We start from the raw sequence: 23,115 nt of genomic DNA, 5'->3' as shown, positions 1-23,115 counted from the left end.
ACGGAAGAAATGGCAAGAGGCGTAGAAGCAACTCGACAAGCATGCTGTGCTTTGCCGTGATTGATGCAGCGAGCAAGGGATCGGCTGCGAATGAGAGGGAGAAAGAGAGAGAGAGAGAGAAAGACATCGCTTGGTGCATGAACAATGACAGTATTATCGGCTGTGCCGTGCGCCGGTGCCAAGCGCAAGCTCAAAAGATCGCATGATTTGCTCGAAGCCGCCGACTTAACTTGGCTCTGCAATCCATCGCAGTAAGAGACACCACCGGGCGTCATTCTGCAACGGCCTCTTCCTCTCAGCGTTCATGCATCACAGCTTATCCTTCTCAATGGCCGAGATCGCATTCAGAGTTTTGTACCAGGCGTCTTTCTTTCGCGTCGTCCTTGACGGCTGCCTTTTGCCGACCGCGGCTGCTTGCATCTGGTTTGTGAAATGCACACAAAACCATGGGCAAATGGCGGACCTCGAAATTCGGAACCTGCATTCCAAGCAAATTCTTGTCGGCTCTTTGCGGCTTACTATGGGGTGGGAGACAACCACTGCCCCCCGCCCCCCCCCCCCCCCCCCCACCTTCCACCGCGTTTATCGCTGGGGAGGGCTGTGTCGTGAATGGTGGAGTTTGATTGCGACGGTGTGGTCAAATCCTTGTATGTCGATGAAAGGGCACGATGCAAACGAAGGAGAGGGAGATATGGCGCAAACCAAGGTGGCATGGCCAGCCGAAATTTGCGCTAAGCGGCCTTGAATTCAATTTACTCGAAAGCGCTGAAAGGGAACAAACGGCAAGCGAGAGGCGAGGCCTAGTGTGGTTGAGTTTATTGGAAATTAAATAATTAAATATTTAAAAGTTTACCTCATTCCTCTTGGTAAGAGTGGCCCGGCTTGGCCTTTTTGCGACGTCGTGCATCACCGTTGCACGCCCCGAAAGGAGGGAAGGGTCCTTTCAGGATTCTGGCACCTCGGCTGCTCTACGGTCACCTGTTCCCGAGACGGCCCTGCTCGCTCGCAACAGCGTCGGCTTCCGTTGCGCCCAGCGACTGTGCCACCTGCGTCTCCGCCTCCGCTGCTGCTGCTGACTGAAATTGTCATGATCAAAGTGTCAAAAATGTGACTGACCCTGGAGTGTGCCGCTTATCCCGTTTGGCACGACGGCACCTCAGCCCACCTCCTAGGTCAAAGCTCTCTTTGGCGGTTCGCTTCCCTTTGTCACAGCTGCAGTCGCCTGATTGTGGTGACTAGGCAACCTCGCCTTCAAATCTCCTCGTCATCGATCCTGCACCGCTCGCTGTCCCTTCCTCATACCATCACCATCATCAGCAAAACAACCCCACCACCGCCGCCATCTTCCTCATTAGCACCGCACCCTTGTAGCCTTCCCCACCTTGGCAAAGAGGCACCGCTTGAGCGACGCTCGTATCGACAATCTCTTCCAGCAACGATAACTTCGGCCATTCAGCATACGGACACTCACGCTATGTTCTGAGCGCTCAGATCGGTGACTCATTCACAACACAACGCTGGGCCACGTCGAGAGGATGAGCCACAGTGCAGGGGCTCAGAACGAGGCAGGGCCCTCATCGGGTCCATCGCGCTACGTCCCGGCCGTCCGACGATCCAAGACGGTCAGCGACGCTTCGTCGACCCATTCGCGTCATCATTCCACCACTTCCATGCTTTATCAGCTTGCCCTCCCTATCCAACTTGACCACAGGGGATCCGAGAGCTCAGACGCTGTCTCTCAATTCCGCGACGGCCCTGTTAGCCCTTCCAGGCGTGGCGACACGCTTCGCGCCTATTCTCGACAGCGTCGTGTCTTCTCCGGCAATGACGACCATTTCCCCACCAGCCCCGAGCAGCGCACTCGCACCCTCTCCCCGACAGGTCTGGCTTCGCCCTCGATGCGCCGGCCGCATCCTTCGCGAAGCTACCTTCACGCAGCTGGCTATCCGGACGCAACAGGCGCCTCTGCGCCATTCCCGCGCGGCTCTGCAGATGCGGACGCTGCTGACCGCGATGTCACGCTCACCAACCCATTCCTCGCATTTTTCGGTGACGAACCATCATCGTCCTTGTCGAGCACCCCGAGCCTCACCAGCCCAACCTCGACCCTGTCGCGCTCCACCTCGCTCCGCTCCGCAGCTTCCGACTGCAGCACTCTGATAGGTGGAGCCCATTATCTCTCGGTCAACAGCTCAAGCGATCTTCCTAACGCCATGGAGAATCTTTCGTCGGACCACACCGTTTCCACCTGGACTCGAAGGGCCAGAAGGTGGTCCAATTCCGTGTCACGAAGAATGAGCATCACCGCTCTCAACCAGACCATCCACTCCACTACGACGCCTTATCTCAAGGCCGGCCTCCAAGAGCTTCGTTCCATCTTTGATGTCGACACACTGGGTGTTGCTGTGGATGACCAGGACGATAGTGATCTGGAAGGCGCTTCGCCGCTCGATCGCCGAATACATGACGTCGACGAGCAGGCTCCTGCGCTTCTACTCCACGGAGCGCAACCTGCCACGGCACCTGCCCTTTCCAAGTCGCCTGAAACCATGTCGCCGGACTTGCCTCGACAGGGCAGCTCTAAGGACCGCGACCTTCCCGTTCAAGCCGCGCCAAACAGACCCAGCCTCAACTTTACCAGCCAGGTCTACGAGCCTCCCGCAACTCATCGCCGGGCGCAGTCGTGGCGCAAGCATCGCAGCCTGTCGACTTCAAATTTTTCCAGCCCTGCTCTGCCGGCATCGATCGCCAAAAATGAGTCCATCTGCAGTGCACGAAGTGGCTCCTCCAGGTCATCCACACTCTACTCCACGCGTGAAATGTCAACACGGTCGCAGTCAGTGCGCACGCCACTGGTTGCAGTCGCCCTCGCAGCACTCAGCGTCCTGATCGTAGGCGTCTGCGCACTCGAGACCTCGATGCACCCGGACGCCGCTTCGCTTCCTCTGACCGCGTTCATGCTCGCGCAGTCGGTCTTTGCTCTTGTTGGTGTCTTGGGACTAGCACTGCAGAAGCGCTGGGTGATCGACCTCGCTTCGCGTCTCCTTCGTGCTCACGTGCTTGGACAGGTGCTCATCGCCATGGCTGCGCTCCGCAGCCTGAGCCGCACCGCTTTCTACCGCCACAGTCGCGAGCGACAGCTTTTCACCGAAACAGCTGCTGCAGGGGTGCTCACGTCGCCTCGCTTTCTCGCTGCGTCCGACACTTTGGCTGACCCTCACGCATCGGCGGTAGGTTCCTTCCGTGACCAGGTAACGTACGTTTGCGTCTTTGTGGTCCAAGCCGCGCTTCCATTGGCGCTAGCCCTGTGGGCTCAGTATGCCGTCGCAACTGCACTCAGCCGTGCTACACGCTCGCTGCCGAGCGCAGGTCAGCAGCATAGCAAGCGTGAGCAGCAATCTGCGCAACAGCGAAGCCCACCCGTCGTCATGGTCGCCAATGCAGATGGATATGCCGGCGAACGCATGCGGTTCAACAGCGAGAATCCGACCATGAGCAAAAGCTCATCGCACACTGCACTAGGCGGTTCGGCTCAGCGCAGCGAAGGTTGGCTCGGTTTTGTGATCACGCGCCTCGATGCAAACCCTAGCGCGCCGCCCGCGCCCAAGTTTGAGCTCGATGCAACAGAGCTCAGCTCACGACTTAAGAACTTGGCCCGCGCTGACACGCCTACTCAGCGTACCGTTGAGAACCGATCGGTTTGAATTAAGTGGTTCTCCGCCCTTCACAGTCTTTAAATATTTTGCCCGCTCTATGTACGTTCCTTTCTCTCTTCTTTCGCAATGTATTTCTATTCAGCATCCTTTTCGTATCTGTGGAGTTGGGTCGAGTTGAAAGATCTGTGAAGTGGACGCTTAGATTTGAGGGAAGATGTCGTCTCTTCTCTGCTCCCATAGCGGCATTTCCTTGCGTGTGTTTTCGAGCGATCCGAGGTCGATGTCGGCGAGGCAGAAGGTTGGTTTGTATGGCTGAATGTCGGGGCATTGGGCGATAATGGATCCCCAAGGGTCCACGATCATCGCATGACCCCACGAGACACGCTTGGTGCCATCGTGTGCTCCCACCTGAGCAGCTGCAAGAACGTAGGATTGGGTCTCGACGGCGCGAGCTCTTAGCAATGTTTCCCAGTGTGCTGCGCCTGTTCTTACGGTAAATGCCGATGGGTAGGTAAGCAATTGAGCTCCTTGCCTTCTCAATGAGAGCGATGGTTCGGGAAACCTGAGGTCGTAGCACGTCAAGAGTCCGACTTTGCCCAACGGAGTTTGCCTCGGCTTCAGCAGCTCGCTGCCCTTCAAGGTTGAATCGCTTTCGAGGATCTTCAATCCACCCTTGATGTCGACATCAAACAGGTGCAGCTTCCGGTATTTATCCAAGATCTCGCCGTGCTGGTCGATGAGTAGCTGAGTGTTGTAGCATCGCAAACGGCCGTTGTTGTTCGAGTTGTCAGCGTCATCCTGGCTTTTGGACGGAGGTTCGTGGACTCCTACCGACACCCAGACGCTTGCTTCCTTTGCAGCCGATTGGAGGCCCTGCACGAATTTGACGTTGTCTGCGGAGCGTGTGAGAGCGGCAACGTTGGCGGTCGGTGCTATGAAGTCGGTCGCTTCCGGTAAGAAGATGGCTTTGGCACCCGCTCGAGCGGCTGAGCGGATGATCGATACGGCTTGCGCGAGGTTGTCGGCGATCACGCCCGTGGATTTCATCTGGGCTACGGCTGCCAATACCATTCTTGTTTGGAGTTCCTGCAGCCCAACGTGCTGCGAGCGGGAGGTTTCGACGGGTGATTGGAGCTCTGCAGCAAAAGATATGGCGAGCGGAGTTTCCGATGGGTGAACGATGGATGCCGAACGGTCGACGGACAAGTGATGCTCTGCTGTCGGAACAAGCCACAATCGGTGTTGGATGGCAGACAAGCAAGCGAGGACGCACGGCCGCTCCAACCCGAATCACGGGATTTTCTCGGTGTGGAGTTTTTACCGGCATATGCTTCGGATGACTTCCGCCTCTCTCTGCACATCACGCACAACTTGCCTTGAAACAAAGGCAGTGGGTGAATGTCGGAATGAGTAATCCGATAAGTCGTGCTCGCTGACGCTGATGTTCAGGGTGCTGATGGCTAGCCATTCTCTGCACAGTCTCTTCTTACGGTCGATGCTGTACAACTTCGGGCGCGGTCTAGTCAGCGCCAATGGTCCTCGACAACGGATTGCTATCTCTTCGACTGAACGAATGGAGTGCTCGGGCTGAGGTTGAAGCCCAACCCCCATGTTTGCCGCTCCATCCTGAAGGCCAGCAAGAAGCCTGTCGCTTCGGAGCAAGGCGCGTCCCTTTGTGAGCGTGTGTGCGTGCCGAAAATCGTCGGCCATTTTCCTTGCTGCAGGCTCATGCGCTTGCACCGCCGCATCGCGTCTGTTGATGTGGGATGTCCGAATGGGATTTTGTCATTTGATGTCACGGACTGGTTTTTCAGAATGCCACTTTACTCTCAAACACTTCAATCATCATCAACCACTACTCACTGTCCACTGCCAAGCCGTAGCGAGGCTCCAGACGGCACAGCACAGATGGCAAGGATAAACCCTTATCGCTGCAACTTCGCAAACTCACATTGAGCTCTTGTCGTCGCTACCGGAACTAATGGTCGCAGGCGTGCTATTTAGCTAAAGGCTAAAATCCAGCCGTATCAGCGACGAGAACTCAGCACCATGGCGGACCAAGCAGCAAGTCCGGAACCAGACGAGTTTGGCGCTCTTCCAGGCGCCGTCTCTGACCTGCGCTCCAGGTTCGAACAGCTCTCCAAGTCCGAAAACAGCCGCCCTGCTTATGGGCAGCGATCTTGCTCCACCACCTCCTCCACCACCGCCCGCCAAAGGGATCTAAGCGCTACACACACATTCGGTCAGGCGGAGAAGAAGCTTGTCATTGGTCATATCGCTCCTCAGAAGCCCAAAAAGTCTTCGCCGCCTTTGCATTTTGCGGGCGATGCTTCTACGTCGGCATCCACGCCCACCACAACCACACTCTCTGCAAAGCAGTCGCATCCAGGTCCAACAACAATCAGTGCAGCCGACCTCTCTGCCCTATCTGCGCAGCTTAGCCCCAACTCCTCCACTACCGAGCTCAGCAAGCTTGTGAGCAAAGACAAGTATGCGTCCCATTCGCGCCCAGTCTTGGGTTCCGCAAAGTCACACGCAGTCCCAATGTCAAAATTTGGCGAGCCCAGTCCTACCCTGCTGACGCCAAAGTCCTACAGCGTTCGCGAGACTGCTTCCAGTCTCCCCACGTCGGCGGTCGTATCGGCTAACGCCTCAGCTTCTGCATCTGATACAGAAGGTCCGACCAAGGCCAAGCTGCCCCCTCCCCGCCCACCTAAACCCAGCTCGCACGCGCACGGCATCCAGATTCTGGACGACGCAGACCTCGAACGCCTCTCTTCAGGCTCGTCCACCCGTGTCTCGTCACTCGCCAGCATGTTTGGCCATCATTCGCACCAGCAAAAGAGCGGCAGCACCAGCAACAGCAAAGGCGCCAGTGCCAGCTTGACACCAAATCGCATCTCTACCGGTGGCAACCATTTTCTCAGATACTCTCGCTCCAACGAGCAGTTGTCGCCAACAGTCGACACAGGTTCTGAGCCATACAATCCTTTCAAACAGCCTCCGCCAGTGGTCCCGCCGCGGCCTCTCAAGACAGACAGCTCTTCAGAGAGCCTATCCAGGCTGCCTGGCTCAATTGCTTCCATCGTTCTCGATTCGGGTGCCGGCTCGGCTCCTGACATCCCTGCCGGGCAGATCGACACTTCTTTCGTCTCTCCGTCGCCGCCAGAGGGTTCGTTGGCCCCGCCGCCTCCACTGCCATCTAGAGCGGTTGAATCCCTAGATGTGGATGCACCATCGCGAAGAAGACTAAGCGCCTCCAAGAGCACCGGGCAACTTCCACTGCTGAGCAGCGTGCTTTCGGAAGCCGAGGCCGAGTTTCCTCCGCTGCCAGCTCGCAGGCCAGCAGGTGGCGAAGCTAATGCAGCCCAGAATGGATCAGCCATCATGCCTCCGCCTCAGCGCAGCACACCTTCAGCATCATCCGCAGCTCCTTTCCACCGTTCGCAGACGGTCATAGCAAGATCCACACCAATTCCAGTCTCTTCCAAGACTGCAAGGTCTCCGCGCCACGCCCACACTCTATTCCCCAACGAAATGGACGCAGCATCGACACACCTTCCGCCTCCAATTCGGAACGCGGGCGTCACACAGTCTGACTCCATCGGCCGTAGCTTCGGCTCCAAGTTCAGATCAAATCGTCAGGGCTCGGATAGTTCGGAGGGAGAAGATGAGTCCGAGCTTGCCTCGTCTCTCTCCCCGTCGTCCTCTTTCAAGGCTCCCAGCGGGCTTCGTAGGATGCATGCCACTGCCGACATGACCGCGAGCGGACTGCCGGACACCTCGCACGCCAATCGCCGTGCACCCAAGTTCAACCCAGATTGCTGCACGTACGCAAAACAGGGCTTCCAGTGCTTCGCTGTGTGTGGACACACAGTCGTTACGGGAAGCGGTGACAAGGTCAAAGTCTATCGCGTAGGAGAGTCGGCCAGCGGCGTCGGAGAGAAGCTATGCACTGTGGGCGAGCATCTGTCCAAGGAGGTCAAGCTGACAGCACTTGAGTTTCGGCCGCCGGATCACGGTCAGCCTCCTGTACCAGCCATCGGCAGACGATCGCATTCAGAGACAGCGGATGAGGGCAGATACCTGTGGTGCGGAACCAAGGACGGTCATATTTGGGAGCTTGACGTGGCCGAGGCGCAGGTGGTCTACTCGCGGCAGAACGTTCATTCGGACCCTATCCAGCTGCTCAAGAGGGTCGGCGATAAGATGGTCTCTCTGGACGAGGGTGGCAAGATCTCGCTGTGGCTTCCGAGTTCGGACCCAGATCCAGCTGTAGCAGGGCTACGTCTGTCGAATCCGCCCATCACGCAGCGCATCGCCATGGAGAAGGGCTCGCATGCTTGCGTCGTTGGCACGCAACTTTGGGTATCGGCCGGCCCGTCAGCACAGAGGAACGCCAAGGATTATGCCGGCAGCAAAGGCCCTCGTATCCGCATCTACAACCCATTTGCAGACGACAAGCCCTTCAACGCCACTTCCAAAGCCGTCAACATACCACCCGACATGGCTGAAGGGGTGGGCGTCGTCACTGGCGGTGCTGTCATCCCTTCGCGCCCGAATTTCGTCTACTTTGGCCATGATTCAGGACACGTCTCCATCTGGTCGCGGCAGACGTACGAATGTGTCGGCGTGCGCAGGCTCGGTCCACACGGTCTCACCGCTGTTGCAGGCGTCGTCAAATATCTGTGGGTCGCAACTCGAGCTGGCACCATTTCGGTCTTCGATACCGAGACCGCGCCCTGGCGCGCGCTCAAGGTGTGGACCGCACATAAGGAGCCTGTCACGGCCATCAAGGTCGACGAGCACGGGATCGAGAAGGCTGGGCGACTCCAGGTGGCTTCTGGTGGGCTCGATGCAGCGGTGCATCTGTGGGATGGAACGCTCTCGTACGACTGGATTGAAGCAGAGAAGGGGCTACGCGAGGCCGAGTTCTGCACATATCGAAGCATCAAGACGCTGCATGTGACGTTCAACATGGATGCTGCGTCGCCGAGCGATCTCGAGACGTCGGCGGAGAACATGGAGGTGTTTGGATCGATGCTGCGCAACGCTTGTCAGGTGGGATCGGACAGTCTGGCTGCGGATCGACCGCCGGATATCATCGTATTTGGATTCCAGGAGCTGATAGATCTGGAGAGCAAGAAGCTTACCGCCAAGAGCCTGCTGTTGGGCGGGGGTAAGAAGAAGGCCAACGATCTGGGCGATCGGGTGTCGAGGCAGTACAGGGCTTGGTACGATAAGCTGATCCAGATTGTTCGGTATGCCATGCCCGCGACGTGCGGCTACCTGCTCGTGCAGTCCGAGTCGCTGGTGGGTCTATTTACATGCGTCTTTGTCAAGCAGACCGAGTTCAAAAACGTTCGCGAGCTGGCGATCAGCACGGCCAAGACGGGCATGGGCGGCCGATACGGCAACAAGGGCGCCGTCATCGCACGGCTGGTGATGCAGGATACAAGCTTCGCCTTTGTCAATTCGCACCTTGCCGCAGGGCAGAAGCACGTAAAGCAGCGCAATGCGGATGTTGCCGACATCTTGGAGTACCCGGCCGTGTTCGACGATCCACACGCGGACCCGGCAGCCTACATCGGCGGTGGGGATGGAAGCATGATCCTCGATCACGAACTGTGTATCTTCTCGGGCGATCTCAACTACCGTATCGACCATTCGCGCGACACTGTGCTCTCGGCCATCAGCGCGCGCAAGATCGCCCCTTTACTGGAGCAAGACCAACTGCGCAAGGAGCTCAAGTACAACCCGGCGTTTCGACTCAAAGACTTCAGCGAAGCACCCATCTCGTTCCTGCCGACCTACAAGTACGACCGCGGCACGCATGACTGGGACTCGTCCGAAAAGAACAGGATCCCCGCCTGGTGCGACCGCGTGCTGTTCAAGAGCCACAACCCGGACCGGATCCGCTGTCTCGAGTACAGGAGGTGGGAGTGCACGATCAGCGACCATAGGCCTGTTACGGCGATCTTTGAGGCCAAAGTCAAGGCAGCCGATCATAGGAGGAGGCAGAGTGTGGAGGATGAGGTGAAGCTCAAGTGGCGCGAGTTGGAGAGGAGGTTGTTGGATACCGCGATTGCTGCGTATGCTGATCCGAAGTAGGCGGTGTAGGCGGTGGGGAGGGAGCAGTAGATGGACAATGTACATTCATGTAACTGATGAGCACAAGAATAACAGAGGGTGTGTACGATCATAGCGTTGCATTGCTTCATGTGAAGTCTCTTTGTGCTGGTCTTCTCGTCGTGATGCTGAGTGCTGATGCTGCGAGCGTCGACAGCTCGCATCTCTAGGGCTTACTCTCGCTCAACATATCCTTCCTCGTCTAGGTGGAGGCCCGGGGAGAAGCATCTACAGACGAGACTTGACCTCAGCGCTATCACCATCATCCGCAGGAGTGTCTGCCAGCAGCACGCCTACCTGAAAGTCGCGCAGATGCGTCAGCCCTTTGCGTACGGCGCCGCGCACCGTCATCCCTCCGCCCTGCTCTTTCGGTCGTGGCGAGACATAGAGCCTATTCAGCGGTCTCATCGCTGCGCCCTTGCCGTGCGGCTGACCTCGGGAATCCGTCGGATTGTTTGCGGCCTGTTCATCTGTGTCTGGTAGGAACAGTCCCTTCCTCGCGCGTTCGGTCTGCTCGGGCGAAGCCTGCCAGTCTCCAGGCAGGACCAACGGGAAGACGAAGCTGTCTTCGCTCTCTGCCGATTGTGCTCGCGTGCGATTCTCGATGCTTTCCTTGCTGATGTCGAGCATCGCTCCCGCCTTTGGAAAGGCGCGGGGCTCGACAGCTGTGACGGAAGGGTACTGCGCATCTGGGTCGATGCCGAGGGCTCGGATGTTGGACAGCGGTGCGTTGGTGTCGGACACCCAGGATGTGAGGGGGGCCGTCGAGGTGGTGGCAGCGTCTTTGCGATCCCAGGAGTAGTTTCGGCCTTGTAGACCACGACTTTCTTCTTCGACGGGGGTCACACGGAATTCGGCTTCGCGGGTGGCGCGATCAGTGGCTTGGGAAGAGTCAAAGATGAGCGGCAGAATGGGAATGTGACCACTGGAGTCGGCGGCGCGCAAAGCTGCTTCTAGGTCGGCGAGGATCTGCGCAATGACGAAAAAGAAACAAGGAGGCAAAGTCAGAGACAAGGACTTTGAAAGAGGTTGAGTTGTAAGCTATCGAGACACTCACGTAGAATTGAGGGGGAAAGAGAGAGATCTGGTCCGTGATGCCGGCATACATGATCTCACGAGGAGTCTGAAGCCGCAACGACAGCGTCTCTGAGCCATCGGCCGAGATCTGCAAAGACTTGTCGCTGCCAAAGACATCCGTCTTATCGAGTACCGTGATGAAAAAGTGGGCGTCGAACCGCTTTGCTGGCCGAACAACGCTTCTCGGGGTAATCCAATTCGAGTAGTGCGCCATGGGTGCAAGCTCTGGGAGGGCTCCTTCTCCCGATCCGACTGACCCGCTCAGGCCGAGTTTGCTGGAGACTTTGCGGAGGAAAGGAGCAAAGTCGAGTGCATTGTGGTGGACGTCGTTACGTGCGTTGGCCCACTCTTCTGCTGACATTCCAGCCTCTTGGTGGCCTACGGCACGGCTGGTTGGGAGACCACAAGGGCTGGGTTTCGACGATGGTAAAAGAAGCAGACCCGTTTCCTCGAACGTTTCGCGCAGCGCACACAGCTTGAGGGTTAGCATGTACTTTTCCATCTCGCTGCTCTTGTTGTCTGGGGATGAGGAGGTTTGGGATGACAACGCTGCTTCAACGTCTGTCTCGTCGACAAGATCAAGCGCGCCTCCTGGAAAGACGACGGCGGATCGAAAGCTCGAGCCATCTCTTGCCGACCGCTGCACCATCAATACATCGTACTGCAGTTGTCCGTCCTTCTCCTTGCTTGACCGTGGGCACAGCACGACGAGCGTAGCGGACGGGACGGGAGTCATGGGCTCGCCCTTGGGACCTGTCTTGTGATCGGATGCTCGCTGTGCTCCCCTCGGCTTGGACGGCTTCCATGCCGAAGCTGACTCTTGATATGCCATTTCGATGCGCGAGATGTGACTGTAAGAGAGGTTGCGTTGGCGTCGACTAATTGGCGTGGGAAAATGGTTTCGTAGCCCGTAGGAGAAAGACGAGGAGAGGGCGAATCTCGGAAGTGCCGATGGTGCCAAGATGTTGAAAGTGCGAAGCAGGGTTGTCACACTCGGCAGAGGCATGGTCCGTGTGCAGCTGATGGAAGGAAGAAAGAAAGAGGGGGGTCGGAGGAACCGGTACCAGGACCAAAGCACACGAGGGAGGCGAGTCAGCTGTGCTGTGGTGGGAACCAAATCACCGACGTGTGACAGCTTTCTGCATCTTGCCCCGCCGCAACCCCACACAAAAACGGGAGACATCGGCAATTCCGGTCATCGCGGTAAGCGGATCTCGCATCAATTTTGGCAGCGACGCTCAAGAACGCTGTCAAGAACCAAGTGTGACCGTAGAAAGTGTGCGTGATTCGTCCCTTCTCTCCCTCTCTTCAAGACACAGCTTCGAGGAGACAGTGGCAAATTGTGCTCGGCATGTTCATCACTAGCGCATAATACTTTCACGTCGGATGGACCATGAGAAGAGCGGTATCAATTGAGTTCAGTCGAGCTTTCCGATGCTTCCCGGCCAGCTCTTCACAACTCACAGCACGTCTGGTAGCCATGTCCGAGTGGTCGACTACTCTTGGCTACAGCACGGGAGACCTGTTGCTGGACAGCGACGACGAGGAGGTCGAGGTAGTTGTTCCAACGGCTCCTCAGCAGGTAAGAGATGTGCTCGCCACCTTCACTGCCACCTTCACTGCCCCTTCACCTCGATACCGTTGAAGCTGACGGAGAGCATCTGCAGAGGCTTGCACCTGAGACGGTAGATGAGGAGCAGGTCAAATTCACCGAGACGCCATTGTAAGCAGAAGCTCTTGAGGCATTCATCGAGGAAGTTGAGTACCTTTCATGGGCTGACATTGTTCTATTCGCCCGCTGGAACAGCACTATCGCCGCTCGCAATGTTCAGCTGCGAAGGACTCGGCAGCCTCCAAATTCGTTTGACACAAACCCTCCTCCATCCGGAGCAACCTTTCGTGGAGTAGCAGCTATTCAGCCTGCTGAAGACACCACACAAACGACTGACCTTATCCCAACGCAGCACTATGCACCCCGACCCAAACCTGCCGAGACTGCTTCAGCGCCACGACATGACATTCGCCATCCCTTTGCCCAACCTAGGCCCCCGAACCTACCCTCCGAAGTCATCGTTCTCTCTTCAGACTCCGAACCGGACGAGCCGCCCAGCACAAGAGGCGTCTACGGCAGCACGGACACTGAAGCTCAGCCCACACGTCTAGGACAAACGCAAGAGCGTCCAGAGACAGCAAGCGAACAAGCACTACAGCATCTCTTCGAACGAGACCATGACTTTTACGAGAGCCTTGACCGTGAGATGGCGCAGCGACAGTCGCAAAAGGCCGGCTCGGAGGCTTCGTTTTGCTCGGCGAGAGTGGAGAGCATGGTTCCGGACGCGAGTACGACCTATGACACATCTAGTTGGGCGCCAAGTAGGACGACTTACAGCAACGAGGCTTTCCCGGTAGCGCGACTGCAGCTTGCTCCAAGCCCTTCGATGCACTCTCATCAAGCTTACTTTGAACCATCTCCTTTCCGTTCTCAGGTAAACGCACCGGTTGTATACGATGCATATGGCAACCAGTTGCAGCCCATCTACGTGGCATCCCCGCCGGTTCCACCAAAACATAACTATTCGGGCTACATCCTCGCACCATTCGCAACAGAAGGTAGCGCTAGCTGGCATCCAAGCCATTTGCCTCCCTACGAACCTGACAACCGGCCAGAGAGTCGTCAGTTCCAGCAACCTCATCAACCTCAGTACTACCCTCAGCATCAGCAGAACTGGCACGTCCACCCTTCAACAACACAGCAGTCAGACTACGAGCGAGCACAACCCGCGTCATGCACACACCAAAAGACGGCCCGTCAGGCTCTGGAAGACAAAGCAAAAGCCGACGGTAGGTTGGCACTATGAGCAAGTCTAAAGACATGCAGACATCTGACTACATCTTCCGCCTTGCAGTGGTGTACAAGGGCTTGCAAGGAGCAAGCAAACGAGCACGAGCGCGGTCTTCGCAAGCAGGATCTTCCACCTCCCTTCTCAAGCGAAAGGAAAACGAGTGGTCAACACTCGAGGCTTCACGGGCGAGGTCAGGCGGCACTTTGTCCTTGACAGCAGCGCTTCGCCGACCGCTTCCGGCAACAAGGCTTGCACACGGAAGCCGCGGTGGCAGCCATCTGGCTCTTCCACCCTACCGTCCTCTAGGAAGCAGCGCCGAAGAAAGGCGTCGTGCCACCACCACCCTCTCAGCTGATTTGTCAAGACAGCCACGTAACGAGAGCTCGATCAGACCCACACCTCAGCGCATACCGGGTCCATCAAGACCTCTCAGCTGTTCCGACCGTCTGCTCCCACCAAAGTAGAGCGAACTCGCCCGAGGCAATGACTGATAAGAGCGCTTCACCGAGATGCGAGAAGATGAGGATGCGAAGATTTTATGGTTCGTGCAGGTCGAATAATGGACATTGATGCAAAAGAGAATGCGACGAGAACAGACTGAAAAGAAGAAAGGCCGAAGGAGCGGTCTTGAAGGAGCGTGGATTGGACGAGCAAGCGTGGCTAAGCTTATGCGTAGTAGACAACAGCAGCGGCAGCAACGGCAAGAGCCGAGCTGACCATGGCGGCAGTGTCGGCGCGGAAGCTGGAGACGCCGCTGCTCTTGCCGGATGAAGAGGAGCTCTGGCTGGCGGAGCCGGCCGAGCTAGTGCTGGAGCCGGAGCTGCCTGACTTGCTGCTGGAGCTCGAGGGAGACGAAGCTGAACTGGATCCAGAGCCAGTCGAGCCAGAGCCAGATCCGGACGAGGAGCCAGTGGTAGCGGTCGATCCATCAGCAGCGGCAGAGCCAGAGCTGCTTAGGCACGTGGGGTCAGTGCCGGCTCGGACGGAGACGGTGCCCGAGTAGTTAGTGACACCGGTGCCGTCCGAGATGGCGAGCGTCACGTCGGTGTCGGCAGGAAGGTTAGGAACCCACTTGATGCTGGTGGTGCCAGAGCTTTGAGGGGCGAAAGAGACGAGGGGGGTGGCCGAGGTCTGCTTTCCGGGCAAGATGCTCACGTAGACTGTCGAGGGACAAAGGATGGCAAGCAAGGACGAGTCGAGTCAGTCACGGTTGTCCGTTGCGATGATCTCTCGGCAATAAACGAAAGCTTGCTTGGCTTTCTGATCGACAAAACTTACCTGTGCCCTGAGCATCCGACCATTGGAGGAGAACAGGCTGGCATTGAACGAGCGAGGTTGGGGTGTTGATCTGGGCAGCGGAGACGGCCGAGGCGGCGGCGAGCACAGCGGCGAGGAGGACAGACGACTTGAACATGGTGATCTTGTTGGCGGGCGGTAGATGCTTGCGGTGAGGAAGATGGTGGTGGTAAAGGAAACAGGACGAGGGAAGCAGAATCTGACGTTTCAATGAAGGTCTTATGGGGCTGAAGCAAGCGATGAAGTTTTTGGCGGCACCGCCAGAGGACTCCAGCCGTCGACACTGCTGCTTTGCGGTTCACAAACCTGAGTAAGGTTAGGCGATGAAAGACTGCATATTGCTATGCATGGCCAATCGATGGACGGCGAGCTGGTGGGCAGCATGGACCGTCAAAAACAGCAACGCTAGCGAAGTGAAGACTCGAGGGCTGTGGCGGGTTGCGAAACTCGCCACTGCATCTGCAAAGGGGAGCGAGCCCCTTTCCTCGTCGGCTGCAGGAGGGCCCGACAAATTGAGACGAGGTGGGTGCCACGCCGAGGGTCGGCAGCATCGCCGTGGAAGAGAGCAATAAAATGACAACAACACGCCTCGACAAAACTTCGACAAGATCGCCGAGTTTGTTCTATTTGACATTTCTTGTCCGCCGATCCGGGATCATTCTTTTTTGGTTCAGCGTCAAGAAGCTGTTTCGCTAGTGTCGTCTCAATTATCGGCAGCCGGTCTTCTCTGGTCTCATTCTTGGGCATGATGGCCCAGGGAATGACTGGGTCTCAGAACATTCGAGCGTCGGCGGTCGGCGGGTCAGCGAGGGTTTGCGGAGGCGTGCATTGAAAACCGACAGGCCAAGTAATGCGAACATTTCGGAGGTGCATGTGACGATCGCAGAGGCCAGTGAAACAAGAAAAAGACAGGTGCAAGGCCCCAGTGCTGGCGTCGCGAGGTGTTGTTCTGTGCCGGTTGCAGATCCTGCCCGGAAACGCACACGCACACGACCCTTTCGCCAGATCACGCGTGTGCTCATCACCGCTTACCAATGGGTCAAATACCTAAGGAATCGATAGGCCGCGCTACATTGCACTGTATCTTCAGAATGGCCTTCCGTCCATGGCTCCACTCCGCTTCTGAACCGTTCCAAGAGCCAGACTGAGACTCATACTTGCAATTAGTTAGGGCTAAGCAGGACGGACAACACCGCCTTCTGCAGGACCTACCGGACAAGACTACAATGACCAGTCCATGCGGTGACATGGATGCACCTCGGCGCGGCAGCACATACTTAGTGCCGTTGCTTCTTGGCTGCTTTCGCCAAGAGCTGGTCAGACGGCCGAGCCAAATCGTGGCTATGTCGCAATACCAGGGCAGCCGAAGAAGCGAGAAAGGTGGGAGATCGGGGGTCAGTGAGCCAAGTTAGCGAGAGGGTGGATAAGGCTGTTGTTGTTGTTTGGCATTTTGAGGGTTGCCTCCCCTTCCCAGCTGTCAACGCCGGAAGATCGTCGCCGGGACGCCCAAGACCAACACTTTTTTCAGAAGAAAAGTGGCCAGCGATTTGACTCACCTCGCCTAAGAGCAGAGATGAAGACAACAAAGGGCTCGTTCTCCTGTCGCAAATTATCACAGCAAGAGGCGCTCGGCTTTCGTCAAGCGACATGGCCTTTGGAAAATTTCCGAAGCTGCACGCTTGCTTGCTTAGCTGGCATGTTGCCACCAGTTACACCCGCCTTTTATTTTGCCGTTTAGTCGCCGTACCCATTAGGCTCAAAACCCACTCCTGGGCTGTCTGTTGAGAGAAGCTATTAAACGAGGACGCTAGGTCGTTGGAGGCTGAGTCGGCTCACGCTCAAGATGAAAGCTGAAGGCGAATGGACAAGTGGAAGCTTCTCACAAGAGGTCCAAAGCGGAACTGTTCTTGATCGGTGATCAGGATTGTTAGATCTTCTTTCTATGTTGTAACCCAGAAGTTGTGTTATTATGTTTGAGGGAGACGGTCTCACATTCAAGAATGCCGGACCAGATGAAACGTTGTAGCCTTGACGTCAGCCTGCTAGACTTTCGTTATTTGTGGGGATGAGCTTTCATAAGTGAAAGTCACAGCTGATAAACACCCTTTGTCAATTGGCCAAGTGGGCCAAGCGGCGCCAGAGCTAGCAGGGACCAGCATGGGGACAACAAATCTCTGCGAGTGGCGAGTTTATCGTTATTTTGCAGGCGAGACAAAGTCGTTGGTTTTCGTCACTGGTATGAGATGAAGAAATCCCGCGGATCCAGATCTCCGAAGAGGAGGGCCAAAACCCTGATCCTCGTCGAGGAGGGCAAGCTCGGAAGCAGATCCCGCGGTACATGCTATTTTCTGCGCGTCCTGACTCATGACAATTTCGCCTCTAACCGCGGCGTAGCCATCTGACCTCTCCGACCATCAAGTCGAATTTCCGTCCGCAGAGCATACCGGCGGGCAGGACCGGGGCTCGTCACAGGACCGCTCTAGCGTCGCGATGGACAAGCGATGTTTCAAGCTTTGTTCTACCATGAATGATGTATCTAGCGAATGAAAGCTCGAGTTTGATTCATTGTAGAGTAGGCCCGTCATTGTGTCACTCTGCTTCAACGCCACCCTCTGGGATGGTAATGGATCGAAGTTTCAGGAACAGGTATGAATAATGCTATAGAGAGCTGCCAGCCACTTGGAGGTCGGTCATGGCTTGATAAAGCAGCGAAAAGCGACGGCAACATCATCAGTCAGTAAGCCAGCTGTTGTGATGACGGATCATCAAAAAGGCGAAAGACGTCAGCATGAAATTGGCGGTGAGTGGTTAGTGTCTGTGATTTCATTGCTGGACTGCTGCTGCTTGACAGTTGGAAATTTTCCGACCACGGAAACCGGGATCCGTGCAAGAACCACCATCGCTGCCAGTCAGCACACACGTTCTACAGCTCTACAACGATCTCGCACAGATCTGTCGAACGCGGTTGAATTTTGCCTCTCTCGCCACGGAGACGGCGCAGAGGTTGAAGCACCCGAACCGCACCCGGAGCCTAAAGTCCGTGGCTCAGCATTTCGTCAAAAAAGCGACGAAAAATTGGCGAAACTGTAAGGCACACCTAGCAGCAGCTTCCGCTCCAATAGCGCAGCCGGACGCGAGTCCAAGCCGCGCTCACCATTGCAGCGAGGAAAATGCGGTTTAGAACCGACCGAGTCCTCTCTGCCCTGCTCGGCGAGATAGAGTAGAGAAAGAAGCATTCAGTGGTGAGAGGCGATGGCGTATGTGGCAGGTAGGTTTTTGGGCCGACCTCGAACGCAGCTCTATCTGGGTCCGGATGTAAAGTTCCATCTCGCATTCCCTTTCCTTTGCATCGTCCATCATCTAGCTTGCACCTCTTCTACGCTTCTGCCCGGAACTCTGTCTCCAGACCGCTGCGATTCTGCTACTTGCACACCACTACAACAAGGCATTGCTCCCCTCCTTGATCCACCACGCGCTGCAACTGACCACGCAACGTTCGTTGCATTTTACCGCAAGACCACTTTTGGCTCGTCGCATTACCACGCAAGTCGATCATCGTCATTCTCGGCGCAGTCGTTCTACAGAAAGGTCTCGACCTCCTCCTTGCTCGGTTTCATATCCCCATTCGGTGCTACTCCGCGCTGAAATCACGGATCCACGCGCAAGCTTTGCTGACTTCAGCCATCAACCTCCGCCGAACTGACCCGAGAGATCACGGGGTTTGTCTCGCAGCTGTTGTGTAACTCGTGTCGTCACTCACGTTCCTGCCGCCGCAGCTCGCCCTGTCCCTCTCAATAAGTCGGCCCTAGCCCTTAGCTTGATCCGCCGGACCCTGTTCCTCCTTGCCTCGCTTCCTCCATCATCATGTCGTTTGAAGCCAACCATCTTAGCAAGACCTCTTCAAGGGCATCTAGCACCCGCTCCTCTCTCTTCAGTCGAGCTTCAGGCTTTGTCATGGGTCCTTCCTCACGACGCAATCAACCTACTGCCGCTTCCTCTTCCAGTCCCAAGATGCCGCCCAGCGCCACCTTCACCAGCACGCCCATGTCCGAGAGCGGCGATGCTGGCGGCCCCCATAAATTCGACCACATCTTCAGCGCACCTGCTCCCAGCGTCAAGCTCGCGCCTCCTGCGCCACTCTCGGAATCGCAACAGGAAAAGTATGAGCAGATGTTGGCACACTTCAAGTCGATTGACGAGTTCCCCACCAGTCTCAAGCACAACTCGCCCACGAAGCCGCTCGACGAGTGGGAAACCATGCGCAACCTCTCCAAGGAATCCATGATCCGCTATCTGCGCGCTACCAAGTGGGACGTTGCCTCGGCCAAGAAGCGTCTCACCGATACCATCGCATGGAGGCGCGAGTACGGCGTCGACTCTCTCAAAGCCGAAGATCTCGAGCCCGAAGCCATGACGGGCAAGGAGACTGTGCTCGGTTTCGACAACAAGGGTCGTCCGCTCCACTACATGCACCCTTCGCGCAACACCACCGAAGAGACGCCCAGGCAGATGCAATACGCCGTGTGGATCTTGGAGCGTGCCATCGACCTCATGCCTCCCGGTGTCGAAATGCTGGCTTTGCTCATCAATTTTGGCGGCAAGAAGCGCAACCCTACGTCGATCAGCAACGCCAAGCTGATGCTCTACATTCTGCAGAACCATTATGTCGAGCGCCTCGGCATTGCGCTCTGCATCAATGTGCCCTGGATCTTCAAGGCGTTCTGGAACGCCATCTATCCTTTCATCGACCCCGTCACCAAAGGCAAGTGCAAGTTCGACGAAGCCATCAAGGACGAGGTACCCAACGGACAGCTTGCTTCGGACTTTGGCGGTCTGCTCGATTTCCCCTATGAGCACGACAAGTACTGGCCGCAGCTGGTCGAGCTGACCAAGCGACGCCGAGAAGAGCAGCTGGAGCGTTTCCGTACACTTTGTAACTCGGAGATTGGTGCTTCGGAGTGGGTGATCCGCGGTGGCGAGGAGCTGGGTCGTTCCACGACGCCTCACAAGCAAGACTCTGGATTCCACGAGATAGACGCTGTTTCGTCGACTGGTGCAACGAAGGGGCAGGCAGACGAGATGTCTACTCCCACGTATCAGTCAGCAGCAGCAACGCCTGGCAATGAGGATGGCCACCTGGATCGATTCTACACGACGCAGACCGAGCTCCCACCGCAGCTCGAGAGCGGAGAGGTATCGGATTCGGAAAATGCCACTGTGGTACACGATGATCAACACCACGCCGCCGCAGGTGCTGCTGCTATTGTCGATGATTCCGAGGATGGCTCAACGCCGAAGGAGCACGCGCACAAGCATGGTGACGCCAGCCTGTTCGCTGCTGTAGTTGGAGGCATCTCATCGGGCCTCGTTGGCGGCAAAGCTGCGTCGGATGCGGCAGAGGAAGCGTCCAAGGCGGCAGACCGCGAATCGGAGCTGCACGGCAAGCCCGAAAAGCACGAGAAGCATCACCATCTCAAGAGCATCAAAGCGGTCTTCCACCGCAGATCCGAATCGAGAGAGAGGGCCGCCTCGCCAGCTATCTCTGCGAGCTGATTCAACCGACTCGACGTCTTTTCTACTTAGCATGATATACCACACCGCCACATTGTCTGCACCAAACTATTTGCTCTTGCTGATTCGTCGGAATTGGATTCAACTTCAATACGCAGGCCCGATGAGTGTACGACTGGAGAGAGGAAGATGAGCACAATTGATGCAAAGAAAGGAGGCAGGGCGGGGTTTGACAGCTCTGGTGGGGGGGGGGGGGGGGGGGGGGGGGGGCTGTTGATCACGCGTTGGTGAGGATGATCTCACTGGCACACAAGGCTGGACGTTGTTGGGGTCACGAAACAAGTTATTTCCAAATTGTTCTTGCGACTTGCTACAAGAGGTTGGGTAAGAAGCGGGTGGTACCTTTTACGGGCCAAACATCCGGGCACTCAAAGACGACCCGGGTGCGGGCCGTGGAGCCAGGCGTTGAACATGGCGAGGGCGGCCTGCGGTTTGTCGTGCGGGACAAAGTGGCCGGCCTCGTCGACGATGGCGTAGGTCAAGCTGGCGTGGTTCTTGAACTCTCCGCCCTTGATCTCGTTACGCTGGCCGAGGTACCACGGCTGCAGAGACGCGCGATTGTACTCGTCCTTGCCGGACCATTCGAGCGCTTCGGACCAGGCGCGGTTGCCGACGTAGTTGCAGATGAAGTCGCGACGCCCCGAGTAGGTGAGCACGCGGACGTCGTTCTCCAGGATACTGCGCACTGCCCAGGTGGAATCGCGCGAGCCATCGCCCGTCTTTGCGAAGTTGGCGTAGACGTTGTCCGAGCAGCCGACGAACACGCCGTCGTGCTTGTCTCCCGGTCCTTTCGCGTCGACACCAAGCGCGCGCTGCGTGTCCTTGTCGTTGAGGAACGCAGCAACCCAGTCTTCCTCTTCGTACTTGGACGGGTGCTGCCAGTCGTAGGGGGAGCGTTTGAGCTTGTCGTAAGGCGACGAGAGAGCGCCTTCGCAGTAGTTGCTGGCAGCTTGGCAGGCGAGCGTATCGTACGTCTTACCGTCCGCGTCCTTGCGGTTGCACTTCTCGACGAGCGTCAGGCAGGTCGGGATGCTCTCCCTCATCCTGCGACAGGTCTTCTTGGGCAGAAGCGGCTTTTCGGCACCCGAGACACCAGTGCAGGTGTACTCGACGTATGCGGGGAACTGGTGCTGCGGGCTGGTGATACCGTTGCCGATCAGCACACTGGCGAGCGGGAGAGGCTTGAGATCAATCTCGCGGTGTTTGGCGATCTTCTTGTTGTCCTCGACAATCTGGTTGGCGAGCAAAGGGATATATCGCCCAGCATAGCTCTCTCCGGCGATGTGGAACGACGAAAAGCTGTCGCCATCGCCCTTGAAGATCTCTTTACCCATGTGCATGGCGAGCAGGTGCAAGAAGGCCGAGGCATCCTTTGCTGCCGACTCGGCGGAAAAGACACGCGAAGGGGGTTTGTCGGTGCGAGTTTTGTTGGCCCAGTCGACGTATGAGTAGCCGACACCCACGGGTTGGTCGAGGAAGATGAGCGTGGCATTGTTGTTCCACGCCCACGGGTTCTTCTCAGCACCAGGCTTGCCATCGCGCGAAGCAGGGTCGACGGCATTGCAGGGGCCCAACTCCATCAGCAGACCCGTAAAGGACGAACAACCCGGTCCGCCGTTGAGCCACAGCACGACAGGGTCCGTCTTGGGATCGTTGCGCGATTCGAAAGCCCAAAAGTAAAAGTGCTCAATCGCACCCTTGGTCTTGCCATCCTTCTCATGCTTCTGAACAGAGAAGGCGGATTCGGCCGAAGATTCGCGGTGGTGCTTGGAGAGCAGGTCGACATCGACGTCGAGATAGCCAGAGTACGACTTGACGGTCGGGTCGCAGATGGACGAAGGGGGCGAGACAACACGCAGGCTGTGTGCCGGGAGGTTGGGATGCTCGAGCACGTTGGCTGCTCCTTCGAGTGGGGAAGAAGATTGTTGGAGCGAGAAGGGAATCTGAGCCGCTTCAGTCAGCGCAGCAGCGATGGCTACGGCGACGACGCCAACGGTGGTGTAGACTCGCATTCTTGAGGAGTGGGTGATGGCGCTTCGGTGGGAAAGAAGCAAAGGGCAATAAGCAATGCTGCTTCTCTTGAAGACGAATTCAGGAACTTTGAGGATTGAGACAGAACCGAAAAGGAGGAGTCTCCGCTTAACCCGGGATTACACTGACTGCAGCGAGGTCGCTCAGAGCAGCAAGCACTGAGCACTGCAAGTGCAGTCTCTGACAAATTGCTTTTTGACCCCGTGCGCATATGCACGGCAACGAAACTTTTGGATATAACTATTAAAAACACTTTTTATAAAAATGTGAGAGAGAGAGAGAGAGAGAGAAAAAAAGTCGAATGCGGAAGGAACGCGAGTCACATTTTTCTCCATTATTTGTTAGACTGTTGCTGTCTTTGCTCGGACGGTGTGGGCATTTTTTACTTCTTCTTGAATTGACCAAAAAAATTCTGTGATAGCCGTGAGCCAGAGAATCTTTATCTAAGTCCACAGCAGAAGCAGAACAAGCGGAACAGACGCCGACAAAGTCGAGTCGAGTCAAAGCCAAGC

General features: G+C 56.8%; 8 protein-coding genes across 8 annotated transcripts; 4 read left to right on the top strand and 4 right to left on the bottom strand.

The window, feature by feature from the left end:
- Positions 1-1,535: 1,535 nt before the first annotated feature.
- Positions 1,536-3,704, top strand: EX895_001417 (uncharacterized protein; the record flags this gene model as incomplete). The annotated part of the gene is made up of 1 exon (XM_029882016.1): positions 1,536-3,704. The coding sequence occupies one exon, from the start codon at positions 1,536-1,538 to the stop codon at positions 3,702-3,704; it is 2,169 nt and encodes a 722-aa protein (XP_029741617.1).
- Positions 3,705-3,854: 150 nt separating this feature from the next.
- EX895_001416 (uncharacterized protein) lies at positions 3,855-4,727 on the bottom strand (the record flags this gene model as incomplete). Its single annotated transcript, XM_029882015.1, has 1 exon — positions 3,855-4,727. The coding sequence occupies one exon, from the start codon at positions 4,725-4,727 to the stop codon at positions 3,855-3,857; it is 873 nt and encodes a 290-aa protein (XP_029741616.1).
- A 978-nt stretch (positions 4,728-5,705) lies between these two features.
- On the top strand, positions 5,706-9,767 carry EX895_001415 (uncharacterized protein; the record flags this gene model as incomplete). The annotated part of the gene is made up of 1 exon (XM_029882014.1): positions 5,706-9,767. One exon carries the CDS (start codon positions 5,706-5,708, stop codon positions 9,765-9,767), a length of 4,062 nt encoding a protein of 1,353 aa, XP_029741615.1.
- A 246-nt stretch (positions 9,768-10,013) lies between these two features.
- Positions 10,014-11,694, bottom strand: EX895_001414 (uncharacterized protein; the record flags this gene model as incomplete). The annotated part of the gene is made up of 2 exons (XM_029882013.1): positions 10,014-10,754; positions 10,843-11,694. The coding sequence occupies 2 exons, from the start codon at positions 11,692-11,694 to the stop codon at positions 10,014-10,016; spliced, it is 1,593 nt and encodes a 530-aa protein (XP_029741614.1).
- Positions 11,695-12,342: 648 nt separating this feature from the next.
- EX895_001413 (uncharacterized protein) lies at positions 12,343-13,720 on the top strand (the record flags this gene model as incomplete). The annotated part of the gene is made up of 3 exons (XM_029882012.1): positions 12,343-12,444; positions 12,530-12,585; positions 12,670-13,720. 3 exons carry the CDS (start codon positions 12,343-12,345, stop codon positions 13,718-13,720), a joined length of 1,209 nt encoding a protein of 402 aa, XP_029741613.1.
- A 651-nt stretch (positions 13,721-14,371) lies between these two features.
- Positions 14,372-15,119, bottom strand: EX895_001412 (uncharacterized protein; the record flags this gene model as incomplete). The annotated part of the gene is made up of 2 exons (XM_029882011.1): positions 14,372-14,865; positions 14,984-15,119. 2 exons carry the CDS (start codon positions 15,117-15,119, stop codon positions 14,372-14,374), a joined length of 630 nt encoding a protein of 209 aa, XP_029741612.1.
- Positions 15,120-18,865: 3,746 nt separating this feature from the next.
- On the top strand, positions 18,866-20,554 carry EX895_001411 (uncharacterized protein; the record flags this gene model as incomplete). Its single annotated transcript, XM_029882010.1, has 1 exon — positions 18,866-20,554. One exon carries the CDS (start codon positions 18,866-18,868, stop codon positions 20,552-20,554), a length of 1,689 nt encoding a protein of 562 aa, XP_029741611.1.
- A 386-nt stretch (positions 20,555-20,940) lies between these two features.
- Positions 20,941-22,584, bottom strand: EX895_001410 (uncharacterized protein; the record flags this gene model as incomplete). The annotated part of the gene is made up of 1 exon (XM_029882009.1): positions 20,941-22,584. The coding sequence occupies one exon, from the start codon at positions 22,582-22,584 to the stop codon at positions 20,941-20,943; it is 1,644 nt and encodes a 547-aa protein (XP_029741610.1).
- Positions 22,585-23,115: the final 531 nt, after the last annotated feature.

Source organism: Sporisorium graminicola, chromosome SGRAM_11 (genome assembly GCF_005498985.1).
Source record: "Sporisorium graminicola strain CBS 10092 chromosome SGRAM_11, whole genome shotgun sequence".
Classification (NCBI taxonomy): domain Eukaryota; kingdom Fungi; phylum Basidiomycota; class Ustilaginomycetes; order Ustilaginales; family Ustilaginaceae; genus Sporisorium; species Sporisorium graminicola.
This window is presented reverse-complemented; position numbering and strand designations above follow the sequence as displayed.